The sequence below is a fragment of the Asterias amurensis genome, chromosome 7, assembly GCF_032118995.1.
Source record: "Asterias amurensis chromosome 7, ASM3211899v1".
Taxonomy (NCBI): domain Eukaryota; kingdom Metazoa; phylum Echinodermata; class Asteroidea; order Forcipulatida; family Asteriidae; genus Asterias; species Asterias amurensis.
Window position 1 is genome coordinate 8792082 of NC_092654.1, and position 14299 is coordinate 8806380.

The window sequence follows — 14299 nt, forward strand, 5'->3', positions numbered from 1 at the left end:
AAAAACCAGCAAAATGACAACGATTAAAATGGTTAATAACAGCAAAAATACAAAAATAAACACAACAACTTGTTGAAAATTGAGGAAATACAACAATCCATAAATGATAACACCTTAACTCTAAATTCTTAATTCTAAATCCTCAATTCTTAACTCCAAGTTCTTAATTCTTAAGTCATTAATTCCAATACTTATGGGTTGAACAAAGATAAATAAATTGACTAAAGTGAGACGAACTAGAGTGGAATTTAAACCAGGGACCTTCCGGATTAACAATTCTTAATTCTAATATTAATGGGTTGAACAAAGACAAATTAAAGCCAGTGGACACTTTCGGTAAACAGTATTGTCCAAGGCCCACACTTCGTGTATCACAACTTATATATAAAATAACAAATCTGTGAAAATTTAGGCTCAATCGGACGTCGGAGTCAGGGTAATAAAGGGAAAACCCACCCTTGTTTCCGCATGTTTCGCCGTGTCATGACATGTGTTTAAAATAAATCCGTAATTCTCGATGGCGAAAATTTATAATTGTTTTAATGTTTTCTCAAAAAGTAAAGCATTTCATGGAATAATATTTCAAGAGAAGTCTTTTACCATTACCTTCTGTAAACCCTGTAAATTATTTGTAACTATGTGAACTTTCTTTTTTTTCTGTACCGAAAGTGTATAAGGGCTTTAAGTGAGACGAACTTGAGTGGAATTTAAACCAGGGACCTCCGGATTAACAATTCTTAATTCTAATAATTATGGGTTGAACAAAGACAAATTAACTAGAGTGTGATTTGAACCATCAACCTCAAAATTAACAAGCTGACCCTCTTCCAACTGAGCTATCTAGCCCTACTCTAGTGTCACTTACCCCTAGACCAAGACCAAGACCTCCGGCACCAGACTCTCCTTTCTGACCCCGTTCACCGTGATCCCCCTGCAAACAAAATGGAACATTCCGATGATAGAAATTGCAAATCTCTCACTCACATGATTGAAATCGAAAACACGAAGACATTTTAAAATATAGAAACAATAAAAATAAACTTTACCTTGTCGCCTTTCAATCCGATACCCTGAAAGTAAAAGAAAACATATTTTCAGATTAATTCTCGATTTAATAATTGGAGGTTAAATACATCAGTGATAATCGTTGTATTTTTTTTTAAAGAAATTTGATTTTGGGATAAAGATTTGATATGAAATAAAAGGGAAAATACATCATTGACAATATTTGTATTTGTTGAGAACAGGCATGAGAATGAAGTTTCAGGAAAAAGAAGGAAAAATTAATCAGTGCTTATACAGAGAAAGTTCTGATTTGGGGTTAGGATTTGAAATAAAATCGTTTCAACGAAATGTTTAAATACTGACTTTCAAAACATATTAAATTGTCCCACCACTGCCCACTTCAACCAAAGAACAACAATCAGAGAACAATTTCACCCAATACCAGTTTTTGCTATGTGGAATATAAACAAAAACTTGTTGATAGGGATGTGAACTTACAGGTCGGCCGTCAATTCCTGGTGGTCCGGACAATCCAGGTGGCCCTGTGTCACCATGGCTACCCTGCATTTTATAAACAATGCAGAGAAAAACAAATCTTGAAGGAAAGTTTGGTGAATCATATAGATACAGAGAGAGTACTGAAATTATTTGAGGGTTCTTTAAAGGCACTGGACACTATTGGTAATTACTCAAAATAATTGTTAGCATAAAAATTTACTCGGTTATGAGCAATGGAGAGCTGTTTATAGTATAAAACATTGGGAGAAACGGCTCCCTCTAGCATATGAAGTAACATTGTCTTTGAGAAAGGGGGAATTTCCTATTAAAAAATTAAAAGACTTCAGTCCTAAAGCCTATTATTAGGCAACTGAAAGCATACAAATTTGTGCAACAAGGGCATTTTTTTCTTTCATGATTCGCTTGCAACATTGATGACAAATTGAGTTCTTATTTTCACAGGTTTGCTATTTTATGCATATGTTGGAATACACCAAGTGAGAATACTGCTCTTTGGCAATTACCAAAGGTGTCCGTGTGTCTTTAATGCCAAGACTGACAAGACTTGTTTTATCCTTGGCAGGAGAAATAAGCAAGCTCTGGTTCATGACAGGTGGGCATCACGATCGTGTAAACAATCTAAATTATTGTTCAATTACCTATCACTGACAACGGCCTACTTTGAAATGCTAGGGACAGTACGAATAAATCACTAGTGTTTATATACGTGTAATTCCGAGCTTGTGTTCAGAGTAAAATATTTCATCGTTTATACGATGAAATGGATTATTCTCAGACCACCACCGATATGATAAACAAAATCAATTACTTGATCCAACCTGGATTGGTCAAAGATTCACATGAGCAATTTCCATAAAGGTCAGCCCTGCAGCCCGGGTGTGAGGTGGGTAGCCTTTTTGGCTTACGTGCAACTATTGGGCCATCACCAAGGCCAGTGGTCAAGTGGTTAGACTGCAGGCCTTGCAATCACAAGGTTGTGGGTTCGAATCCTACCGAGCTAACCAGCTCTAGTTACTGAATCACAATTTTTTTTTGTATTTGTGCAGTTCATAATTATAGATGATAAACCAATGTTTCTATAAGAGAGATTGGCTGTTGCCAGCTTGGCGTTTACATCCCCTTGTGGGAGATTGCCGAGTTCCCTTGACAGAAAAATCATCTAAACAAACAAACATTGCACATCAACTGGGCCGCAGACACAATATAAAGAAAAAAGTTGAGCCATTTATGAAGCATATTGGCTCAACCGCCTTGGGGTCTCTGCATCAAATAATAATAAAAAAATAATAATAATAATGGCTCTTGGAGATAATGAAAATAAAAAGAAATCATCATTGCACTTCGAACAATAGACCTGGTTAAAACTTACATTGACAATTTGAAGAAACAAAAATGAATCATTCAAAAGATGACACTGGTTCTGGCAAACCAGTGAGTTTAACTACAGTTACTGTTTACAAAAACTATTTGAACAATTCCTATAAAATTAAATTGGAATATTAAATATGAAATGGATTATGAACTGACCGGTCTTCCTGGAATGCCAAAGTGACCTTTAGGTCCTCTCACTCCCCTGGGGCCTCGCTGACCCTTATAGAAAATCATCTCCGTCTCATCAGGTAGATAAGGCTCACCCTTCAATCCCTTCAAATAAAAACAACAACAAATAAAATGGTTCAAGACTGACTCTTCGTGTAAAAACTCTAAAAAATAGTTTTACTCTATCGGACGGCACATCAATCTGATTTCAAGTATTGAATATTGAAAGCATGGGTAGCGGCCGCCTTGACCGCTTGAACTATTCCCGCGCTGCTGCAGTCATGCGATCTGAATGCGCTGTTAGCATTATGTCCCCCACTGAACAAAACTCAATTGATAAAATTTAGTTTAAGAAGCGTTACTGCTAATAAAAATGTTTAGATTCCTATAGGGATTATTTTCTAGCATGGACATATTTGTTCCATATTTGTTCCAGAGATATCTAAAAAATGGGACCAACTTTTGAAATGACATGTTCACATATTTTATTGTATACATCTACATTTATATAGGATAAAAACAATCGAACAGTTAAAAAACCAAAGGTATACTTTGTCTTTCACTCTGTAATTTTGTAACTTATGTTATTTTCTTCTTCTGTAATTATCTCCATTAAAACTGATCAAACTGAACAAGGTTTATCCGTTATTTACAAGAGACGTTTTTACATTAACTTACCTGTGGCCCTCTTGGTCCTGGTAAACCATTCAAGCCATCCACTCCTGGGAATCCAGGTTCTCCAGGCTCCCCTGTAAATCCCTGAATGAAAAACACAAACAAAAGCAATCAAAGTTTAAGACAACTTAGCTGTTAAGCAGAAAATACTGCCAGACAAATTTCTTTGCTTAGCAAAAATTTGGTGGGGGAATATTTGGACATAGAACGTTATCATATTCTTTATCCCCGATGCAAATTTAACATCTCTTAGTTATCATATTAGTTTGAAGTCAATGTTTAATGTTCACAAACAAACGGGGCCCAATTTCAAAAAGCTGCTTAACGGCCGATTTCAACCGTAAAGGCATGCTAAGTTTTCGGTGCTTACTGCACAAAAATGGGTGATGTTACAATGCAAATCTAAAGTGAACACACAAGCTGGCCACCTAACTTTCTTGCTAACCTGTGAAATATGTTTACACCTTAAAAAAAAATCTTCTACAATAAGCATATAACTTTGCGTACCATTAAGCAGCGCTATGAAATTGGGCCTAGGTCAGGAGATCTCTTGGCCAGCCTGGAAGTTTGATATTTCTTTCCATAGAACCTTGTTCTGGCAGAATAAGTATTGATTCCAGTGACAACAGCTACAATGATTTCAACACGGATCACTCAGTACTTACCTGAGTTCCTTGAGGTCCTTCGACACCCATCGGCCCGATCGGCCCAGCTGGGCCAACATCACCCTTCTCCCCATGGAAACCTGGAATTCCGTTCAAGCCAGCATCCCCCTTCAAAACAAAAAGTTAAATTGCACTGAATATATAATCCAATGGTCACATCGAGCTTTGCCACCAACAGTGTTTTAGCGAGACCAATTTTAGTGGTGGGCTTTCTAAATCCAATTTAGTCCACCAAGGGCAAGCGGTTCAACAAAATTATTCATGTCTAGATATGGGGGCCATCATTGCTAAAGTACATCTGTGCTGGGCAGCAGTGTATTTTGGTCAGAGTGCTGAGCTATATTTGTTAGTTCTGGGCAGGCCCGCCCGGCACCACCCACCGTGGCTACAACACTGGCCACCAATCACGATTGCAAATGTGCACCCAACAGTTTTTAACAAATTCTATTTCAAGAATTCAATCACAGAATGTAGACAAAGTTAACTCTTACTCCCCAGGCCGGTAGCGGTTACGTCCACGCAGGAAGAATAGTTTTGCAATTGAAATCAACAATCTGAAAAATGTAACTATCAGAAACGCTTCTCAGATTCAAATTTGGGGAACAAAAAGGAAATTTTTTTTTCCATAACCGCAAAACTTGAAAAAAGTGAAAGTTTACTAAAATGCATTAAACTATCCAAAGTTGCTGTACTTCTTACCAAGTAAGTTTTTATTGCCATTCATTTTTAGAGTCACAACCAAAGGTATACAGATGCTTAAGCTTCAAATTTAACAGATGTAAATGTTGGTTGTTAAGGGGAGACAAGTTTTCTGGTACCTTAAAGCCCCGAGCGCCTGGTGGGCCTGTATCTCCTGGTAGTCCCCTCTCACCCTTTTCTGCCATGGATCCATCCACATCAATCTGGAAAAAAAAAAAAAAAAAAAATAGTTAAGGAAGACCTGTGACTTGCCCGACGCTGTTTTCACTCGCAATTTTGAACATGGTGATAATCGTGGTGAACACATCATGATACTCATGGTCAAGCGTTTTCTTCAATAGACATTTTAGGTGCAGCATTCCCCGTTAAAGGATTTGGGCACTTTTTGTAACAAAACACGATGTCCACAGATTTACATTGAACTTACACCATTTAAAGATAATGATAGTAGAAAGCTTACCTTAAAATAATACTAGCTGAGGTGCTGTAGTTTTTGAGAAATTAGTAAAACACTGTAACGAAAATCTGTTTTTACGTTCTAAAATATTTTTTTTCTTTATAGAGACGAAATTATTTTCATGACTAGTTTTACTAATTTCTCAAAAACTTCAGGACCTCAGCAAGTAATATTTTAAGAAAAGCTTTCTACCATCATTATTTTCAAAGTCTGATGTGTCCTGCAAAAAGCACCCAGGGGTGGATTTCACCAAGAGCAAGAGTTAAGACTAGTCTTATCTTGAGTTAGGACAAGTTTCTCATCATAACTTAGGACTAGCCATACATTTTGATTATCTCCTAGGACTAGTTATAAGTTAGGACTAGTCCCAACTCTTTGTGAAATCGACCCCTGACCCTTTAACACGGTGGTTCACTGGCCAAACGCCAGCTAATATACCTGAGGACCAGTCAAAATTCGCTCCTAGTGTTCTGGATGGGTAGCACTCAAGAGACTGCTTAAGACTCACTTGTTTCGTCGACGGTGATTTTTATTTTGGGCAATCTTTGTTTTTGGTTCTACCTGTGTCTGAGACTTTCAAGCGCTTTGCATCTTCTGGAAAAGGCGCTCTATAAAGGACAGCTAATTAATAATATTATTATTACTATTTTTGAAAAGTTCCCAATTCAATGTGCATTATGGACAAGTGAAAAGCTGACAGACCAATGAAATTAATAGCTAACTGGTCCTGCTGTCCAGTCAAGAGGTAGTCTTGGTGCAAGACGTCCTTTGCGCTTTTTCTTTGCTCCCTAGCAATTAATGAACATCAAAACACACACACTGTAACAGCGCGCTACAGTGGTTGTATAGAGGGCTCTCTATTGGTGAAGCGTGACAGAGCCGAATCTATGACCAACCGATCACAGAACAAAACGTTTTGCACCAAGACTAGTCCAAGAGGGCAAACCCTGGGGAATATCAAGTTATTGAAGTATTTTGTCTCCATGCTTACAAGCATTTCTCCTGGCGGTCCCGGTGGTCCTTGAATGCCCTGTTCTCCTGGCATTCCTGGGAGTCCCTGTGGTCCAAGATCACCCGCTGGACCCTCCAATCCAATACCTGGATTGCCCTTCACACCCTGGTGGTAAAACACAAACAAACAATGATTTAAGGTTACAGTTAAAGACATTAGACACTATTGGTAATTGTCAGAGACCAATTTTCTCACTTGGTGTGTCTCAACATATGCATAAAAACACAAACCTGTGAAAATTTGAGCTCAATTGGTTGTCGAAGTTGCAAAATAACTATGAAAGAAAAAACATGAAGGTGTGTGCTTTCCGATGGTTTTTTCGAGACCTCAAGTTCTAAATCTGAGGTCTCGAAATCTAATTCGTGGAAAATTACTTCTGTCTCAAAAACTAAGTCACTTCAGAGGGAGCCATTTCTCACAATGTGTTGTACTATCAACCTCTCCCCATTACTCTTTATGCTAATAATTATTTTGAGTAATTACCAATAGTGTCCACTGCCTTTAACATTCAATCCACAAGGGTAACTGACTGGGTAAGTTATGAAAGAGTTTTTAAATAGTTTGAGTTTGAACTCCAGATTACTGAACCGCATTCAGAGCGCACTGCCATAGTACTGGGAATGTAATCATAGGTTAATGATGAACTTCTAAAATATGGATATAATTTTTCATAAACTAAGTGAAGATTTATGCTGTGAAGAGATTTGAAGCAGGGAATTCTGTGCTTACGGCAAACATATTTCACGGGTTAGGGGCGAATTTTGGCTTCTGCGCGTGCGTACTCGGCGTTACTAGGGATTCTACGCTTACAAGGCTAGCGCAGAAATTTGGCGCTTGCACATAAGCGGGGAATCGTTATTGTAAGCGCAGAATTCCGCGGGAAGCAGAGCCATGAATTTGGGCCCGGATGTTTACAGACTCTGTGCACCACCCAGAGAACGAAACAACATGTACATGCTTTTGCACACTGTGGACTATTTCTTTCTCCATTTGATGACTACTACATTTCTTTCAGAAGAAAATCTGTAGGCTTAATGAGACTCTGAGAAAATCCAGGAACCAGTAATAAATCCTGAGAAGTCAAACACCTGGGCCCAATTTCATAGAGCTGCTTAAGCACAAAATTTTGCTAAAGCAAATAAAATCCTTGCTTGAAATCAGATTACCGGCCAAGACTCCACTCAATTGTTATGCTATGTAAACAACAGCTAAATACAAGTCACAAGCAATGTATATGGCATGAAATTTTGGCCAGTAACATGTGTAAAATAAGCGAGTTATTTTCGTGCTTAAGCAATTTTTTTGCTTTACGAAATTGGCCCTGCTCTTATCTGGAAATACTGAAAAAGAACTTATAAATCCTACAACTCTATTCTCATCATTACCTGTTTCCCCTGAGGTCCAGGTTCACCGTCTTTGCCGCCATCTCCCTGTCAATAAATTAACCAAGTCATTTTAAAATTTAAAACAAAAATGAACATCACATATATAATACTTCATCAGATGTTATAAATGGGTTAAGTGGGCTGTGACATTATGACTAAAGCAGGCCTGTGGGTAGCTGTACATGGACTTGTGATCTCTCATCCAGTTACTGCACACATACGAGTGCTCTCCATATTTCATTTTATCAACTAAATGATCAAATGCTTTATACTCGGCATAAGGCTGGGTGGTGCATGTTGTTGTGCATAAATGGTGGGGTGACTGGTGGCCAGTCTATGTGAGTTAAACAATGCTGAGCATTAACAGGTCATGTGACTGGTTGGGTGGCCTCTGAGGGCTATTTGCATGGATACCACCAGTGTGGGTTGTTAACCAATCAGCAAGCAGCCGAGGTCAGTATTGGGTTTTTGATTGGGTAAGGGCATTGGCCAATCATAGGTTTAGATTTTAACTTCTAACCAATGGGGTTACATTATCTAAGGGAGGTCTTTTCTTTGCATTTTGAGGTTTATTTTTTTGGTTCTGTTGTTTTCTTTCCTTTCAAGTGCAAAGGAGGTGAAACCAAAATGTGTTTTATTAGAATAGAATGTCTTCTGTTGAATGATGAAAGATAAGAATAGTTTATTACCCTAAGTCCTCGAGGTCCTGGCTTGCCAACACGACCCTGAGAACACAAACATAAACATGAAGTTACTTATTCAGCAGTCAGATGTACAGAAATCTAGACCAAGGACATGATATGGAAAACTCTTGTCACTGCAAAACTCTTGTCACTGCACGTTTAAAGGCAGTGGACACTTTTGGTAATTACTCAAAATAATTATTAGCTTAAAACCTAACTTGGTAATGAGTAATGGGGAGAGAATGATAGTATAAAACATTATGAGAAACAGCTCCCTCTGAAGTGAAGTAGTTTTTGAGAAAGAAGTAATTTTCCACGAATTTGATTTCGAGAGTCGAGACCTCAGATTTAGAATTTGAGGTCTCGAAATCAAGCACATGAAAGCACACAACTTCGTGTGACAAAGGCGCTCTTTTCTTTCATAGTTATCTTGCAAATTGGACGACCAATTGAGCTGAAATTTTCACAGGTTGGTTATTTTATGCATATGTTGAGATACACCAAGTAAGAAGACTGGTCTTTGGCAGTTACCAATAGTGTCCAGTGTCTTTAACCAATGATATCATTGAATCCAAAGAAATCACTGGTTCTGAATAGCAAGTACCTGCCTTTATCCTTGCGGATAAAGACAGGGGCCCAGTCTACCACTACCCTTACCTGTGGTCCTCGAGGACCAATGGATCCAGGGTCACCCTTAGGTCCCCTCTCGCCAGGGGGTCCTTCTAAGCCTTGTTCACCCTTAGCCCCTGGTGGTCCTGGGGGTCCAGCTTCTCCTGTGATCACCTCCAACCCATCCTGAAGAAAAGAAAACCAAGTCAGTATTTCATCTTCGAAAACATACACCACATTATTAATCAAAAATTGTGTTGATTTTGTTGAAAACAAAACAACTAATTATGAGAGGTATTTTATTAATTGAAAGCTTGCAGAAAACGTTGAATTTGGTTAAAACATCTGTTTATACGATTGAGTGTTTTACTAACACTCGGCCGACCATGCCAACCAAGAAAGGTCTATTACTAATACATTAACTCTTTGAAAAACCTTGGAGACAATTGTCTTTCAATGTCTGTTTTTAATACAAGAAATATTGTCACATTGAAATAAACAAACACATTCAAATATATACAAGGTAACATGGGCTTATAGAACTTCCCAAAGCAATAACTTACAGCATTTTTTAAGGTTGGCGTTGTTGGCATAGGCATGTTACCACTTCCAGTGTCCATGTCTCCACCCTGCTAAAATTATAACGAATTATGAAAATGGTTTAAAATTATGAACTTTTGTATTAAGGTGTCTGTCTCAAACATAGATGGACAATCATATTTGCATTGTCGGTACAACTGGTATTCATAGTTATGAAAAATAATATGAATATGAAGCCTGTTGAGTTTTTATTTTATTTAGCTTAATTTCCAATTTGTTCTGGTTGTGAAGCAAATACATGTAACAATAACAAAAACACTAATCGAAGGTGGTGACAAGTTTTGATGCTCATGGTGCGAAACGAAATACAAACTTGAATATAACAATAAAAAAACATATCAACAACAGCATATTAACAACTACTTGTATCAATACAAAAACAATATAGACACTAAGCAAAACTACTGTTGTGGAAGAGACGGAAAGAGCAAGTTTTAAATTGCGGGGGGATAGGCTACATATTCTGAGTGGGGGCTGATTCCAAATGTAAGGGCAAGCAGGAAGAAGAAAAATGTATCCCTCCAAAAAATGCGTGCAAGAGGAACTCTTACTATTGACCCATTTCACCTAACGTCATCACCCGAATAATCTTGGATGCGCCATTTTGGTGGTCAATGTCAACGTGCGTTATTCAATAAAGTGCGCATTTTAGGCGAAGCGGCGTTTACACGTAAACCTATTGGCCACCAACATGTTGAGCGTGGCATCAGTCGCCGCGTGTGACGTGCGTGCAAGGGGTCAATATAAACTATCCAAGAATTGCCCAATGGAAAGAAAACGAGAAAGGAAGTTTTGGTTTTATACACGTCTTATACGCAGGAAATTTACGGTATTGATAAAGTTTTTCGAGAATCGTTTTCTTACACTAAACGGCATAGTGGAAGCTGACATTTCTGTTGGCATGACGTATACTTTTCCCGGTGGGCCAGGAGGGCCTGGTGGTCCTTGCATTCCTGTATCACCCTGTTAAAAAAAAACAATTCAAACCATTAATCCAGTTAACAACACTGCTTGTAGTAATAGACCGATCCATTAAGCTCCGCCCCATTGCGTATTGACCAATCACAACACAACGAAGGTCCGACAAATAAGGTCCGACATGCGTGCGCGTATGGAGCCCGCGGCAGAGTTGTGCAGAAAGGCATTGGAGAGGCTCGCGTGTTCTTGCTCACACGTGCGTCGTGGGCGGAGCCTAATGGATCGGTCTATTGCAAATTATTCTGATAGAGTTCTTTTAAGTAGAATTAAATTCAAATATATCATGAATAAACATGGGGCACTCATTACCTTCGTTCCATTGATTCCGTCCCGTCCAGATTCTCCCTGGAGAAAAGAAAGAGAAAAACAAACTCAGATTGGAGTGAGGTAAGGCAAGGGTAAGTATCATTTTACAAGCAACCACTTCCCTTTGGATTTGTTATAAAATACTTTAAACAAATAATTAATAGTGAGGGGCTGTGCTCTGTTTGTTTAAAGGCAGTGGACACTATTGGTAATTACTCAAAATAATTATTAGCATAAAACCTTTCTTGGTGACGAGTAATTGGGAGAGGTTGATGGTATAAAACATTGTGAGAAACGGCTCCCTCTGAAGTGCTATAGTTTTCGAGAAAGAAGTAATTTTCCACGATTTTGATTTCGAGACCTCAGATTTAGAACTTGAGGTCTCGAAATCAACCATCTAAACTCACACAACTTCGCAACTTCGATGACCGATAGTTATTTCATGCATATGTTGAGATACACCAACTGTGAAGGCTAGTCTTTGACAGTTACCAATAGTGTCCACTGCCTTTAACTTCAAAACGCCCAAGTTGGATTTTCGGTTAAAACAAGTTATCCCTTCTCAACCACACATATGGGTAGGTGACAGCAGCAATGACTGATGGAGAGCTATACACTTACTTTTTCTCCATGCCTTCCAGGGAGTCCATCCTGTCCAGAGGGCCCAGTTGGTCCAGCAGGTCCCTGTTGGAAGACAAAAATATTGTTGACGTTACCAGTCTCAAAGGTGATACATTCATTGGTTATTTATAGGGGACTTTCCTCCTGATAAATACCATCAAAAAGGGGTTAAATTAGCATTGAAAAAGCGTGCCCATGTATGTTAACACCAAGATAAAGTAGAGTTAGCTGTTGCAATCAACTTACCCAACAAAAGGACCGTAATTACAAAAATAGTCAATGGCCTTAACGTTTTGACCCCAGCAAAGTCTTTCTCAAAGGCTTAAGAGAAAGCCTTTAAGCCTTTGAGAAAGACTCTGCTAGGGTCAAAACGTTAAGGCCATTGATTAATTTTTGTATGTATGTTCAAGAAACAACTTGACATTAAAACACATTTGTCTCAGTTTAATTCTCTCTCGTCTCTTGGTGTTTCTACTTTCACAACTTTTGAATCAGGTGGTATTAACATGGGGTTTTAACAGCATAATTAAAGAATAGATTATAGTATTTTTCAAATATATACAAAAACACAAAAATTTCAAAGTACCGAGGGCGACCATTAATTATTTTGCTTGATCGCATCACAAATAACCACAAAATAAAGAGCAGACTTAAGTGACTGTAACAAATCACCTAGGGCAGATTTCACAAAGAGCTCAGATTGATCTCAACTGCAAATCATTCCAAGTTGCTAAGTAAAGTGTGATGTCAAAATACAAATCACTATGATGATACTGACATTTTGTCTTACGGTGAATTTTATTGCTTTGTGAAATTGAGCCCTGATGTATAAAATAAATGGCAGACTTAAGTGTCTGTAATAAAGCGCCTGATGTATTAAACAGGCAAAGTCCACAATTGAAAGACAGCGTGTGTCAAGTAAAAAGTGGGTTTAACTTACTTGAATTCCTGGTGGTCCTTGGCTACCATTGAATCCGTCTCTACCTGGCGGTCCTTCAACAACGGTGTAGTTGCTACCAACAACGCCCGGTCTACCGGGTGTACCAGGCACACCAGCCATACCTGGGGCACCAGGAGCTCCGACTAGCCCAGGGGTACCTGGAGGACCCTCTGGACCCACGGGGCCTTGGATCCCAGTGAACCCTTGTGGTCCTGGGTCACCGTCGTCACCCTTCTTACCACGCTTTCCCTAATTGAACAAGAATTGATATAATATTAATTTAGCTAGGCTTTGAAACTTTGCATGGTGGAAATGCGATATAGTAAGGTTTACGGTAATACCATATAATGAAAGGTTCAGAGCAAGTTCTTTTCTCCAGAAGATGATCGGAGCATACTGATCGAAACGTTGAGTTGAACCCAAGGGTTCATTTCAGAACCACCCCCACTCATTTAGAGATTATCATAATACATGGTATTACCGCAAACCTTACTATATAATAATTTATAGTTTGTTGTAGCCCCTTGCATACCTGCCAACCTTGAGGAATGAAAAAGAGTAATCAAGCAAAATAAAAAAAAATCATGTGATTCTTACAAAAAGTATGCACACTGAATGTGCACCCTAAAAAAAATGGGGGGGGGGGGGGGGGGGGGGGGGGAGCGGAAAACCGTTGTCCGGATTTTGGGCAATCACAAAAAAAGGCTTTCAAAAATAAACGGCAGCGTAGACAAAACATTCACAGAAACATAGGCCACAATTCTTACATTGTAACAATGTGTTGTGCACCCTCTTTTTTAAGACATTTTGTAGCTTTCCTTAGCGTAATTCCACAAGCGCGATGCGTCCTCGTCGGCCAGACTGCCATATTATTTAACTTGTCGCAAAAATACACGTCCACACACACATACAACACATACAACGTACGTCGTGTGGAAAAACCATGTGCGCTTAAGTCTTGTCTCAAGGTGTTGGCTTTTTAGTAAAGCGCCCTCTCTTGGTACAATGGAACAATGGCATTGAAGACATGTATAATGGACATCGCGCTAGACGAAAACTAACAACAACGGCTCCAATGAAGGACCACACGGAGCATTTTACGCTCACATTAACGACAAATATACTGCTTGGAAAACAAGAGAGATAAATAATTGATATATCTTACCGTTCAAAATATGAATAAATCATTGTATTTAATTAACAATGTACATGATTTTGAGGAAATGCATAATAAAGGGTGATTCGTAATTCGTAACACAGCTCGTATTTCCGTAATGATTACGCCTTAATCGGAATGGTTGGCAGGTCTGCCCTCGTCTTTGTGAGTCTTATGCAGTGTTAGTCTGTCAATGGGTTAGGGTACCAATCCCAAGGCTTCACCCAATCCTAAGTTTTGCCCTTCTGACATGTTCAAAATTTTGGCTTTTTCTTTCAACCTTTTCACAATCAAATAATTACTGTTCAGTAACTCACCATTAAGTCAGCATACCCGGAGCCTTCATCAAAGAAGTCAAATATCTTCTGCGAAAAAAAAAAAGAACAAAAATTAATATTGAATTTAATAATAAATACAATAATGATTAAATAATAGATAATAATAATAATA

The 14299-nt window shown here is 38.5% G+C and overlaps 1 protein-coding gene across 8 annotated transcripts in view; it reads right to left on the reverse strand.

Moving 5' to 3' along the window:
• LOC139939301 (uncharacterized) overlaps positions 1-14299 on the reverse strand; it is a 103299-nt gene that overhangs the window by 19706 nt on the left and 69294 nt on the right. For 6 of the 8 annotated variants that reach the window (XM_071935068.1, XM_071935067.1, XM_071935065.1 and 3 more), the window contains 17 exons: positions 14167-14214; positions 12694-12942; positions 11754-11816; positions 11136-11171; positions 10713-10811; positions 9812-9880; positions 9297-9434; positions 8646-8681; positions 7957-8001; positions 6551-6676; positions 5222-5305; positions 4404-4511; positions 3742-3822; positions 3052-3168; positions 1504-1566; positions 1047-1070; positions 866-931 (listed from right to left, as the gene is read on the reverse strand). In XM_071935068.1, the coding sequence (XP_071791169.1) occupies positions 866-931; positions 1047-1070; positions 1504-1566; positions 3052-3168; positions 3742-3822; positions 4404-4511; positions 5222-5305; positions 6551-6676; positions 7957-8001; positions 8646-8681; positions 9297-9434; positions 9812-9880; positions 10713-10811; positions 11136-11171; positions 11754-11816; positions 12694-12942; positions 14167-14214 (1452 nt within the window). The remainder of the gene's footprint in view (positions 1-865; positions 932-1046; positions 1071-1503; positions 1567-3051; positions 3169-3741; positions 3823-4403; positions 4512-5221; positions 5306-6550; positions 6677-7956; positions 8002-8645; positions 8682-9296; positions 9435-9811; positions 9881-10712; positions 10812-11135; positions 11172-11753; positions 11817-12693; positions 12943-14166; positions 14215-14299) is intronic. The other 2 variants (XM_071935071.1, XM_071935064.1) reach the window with 1 other exon arrangement.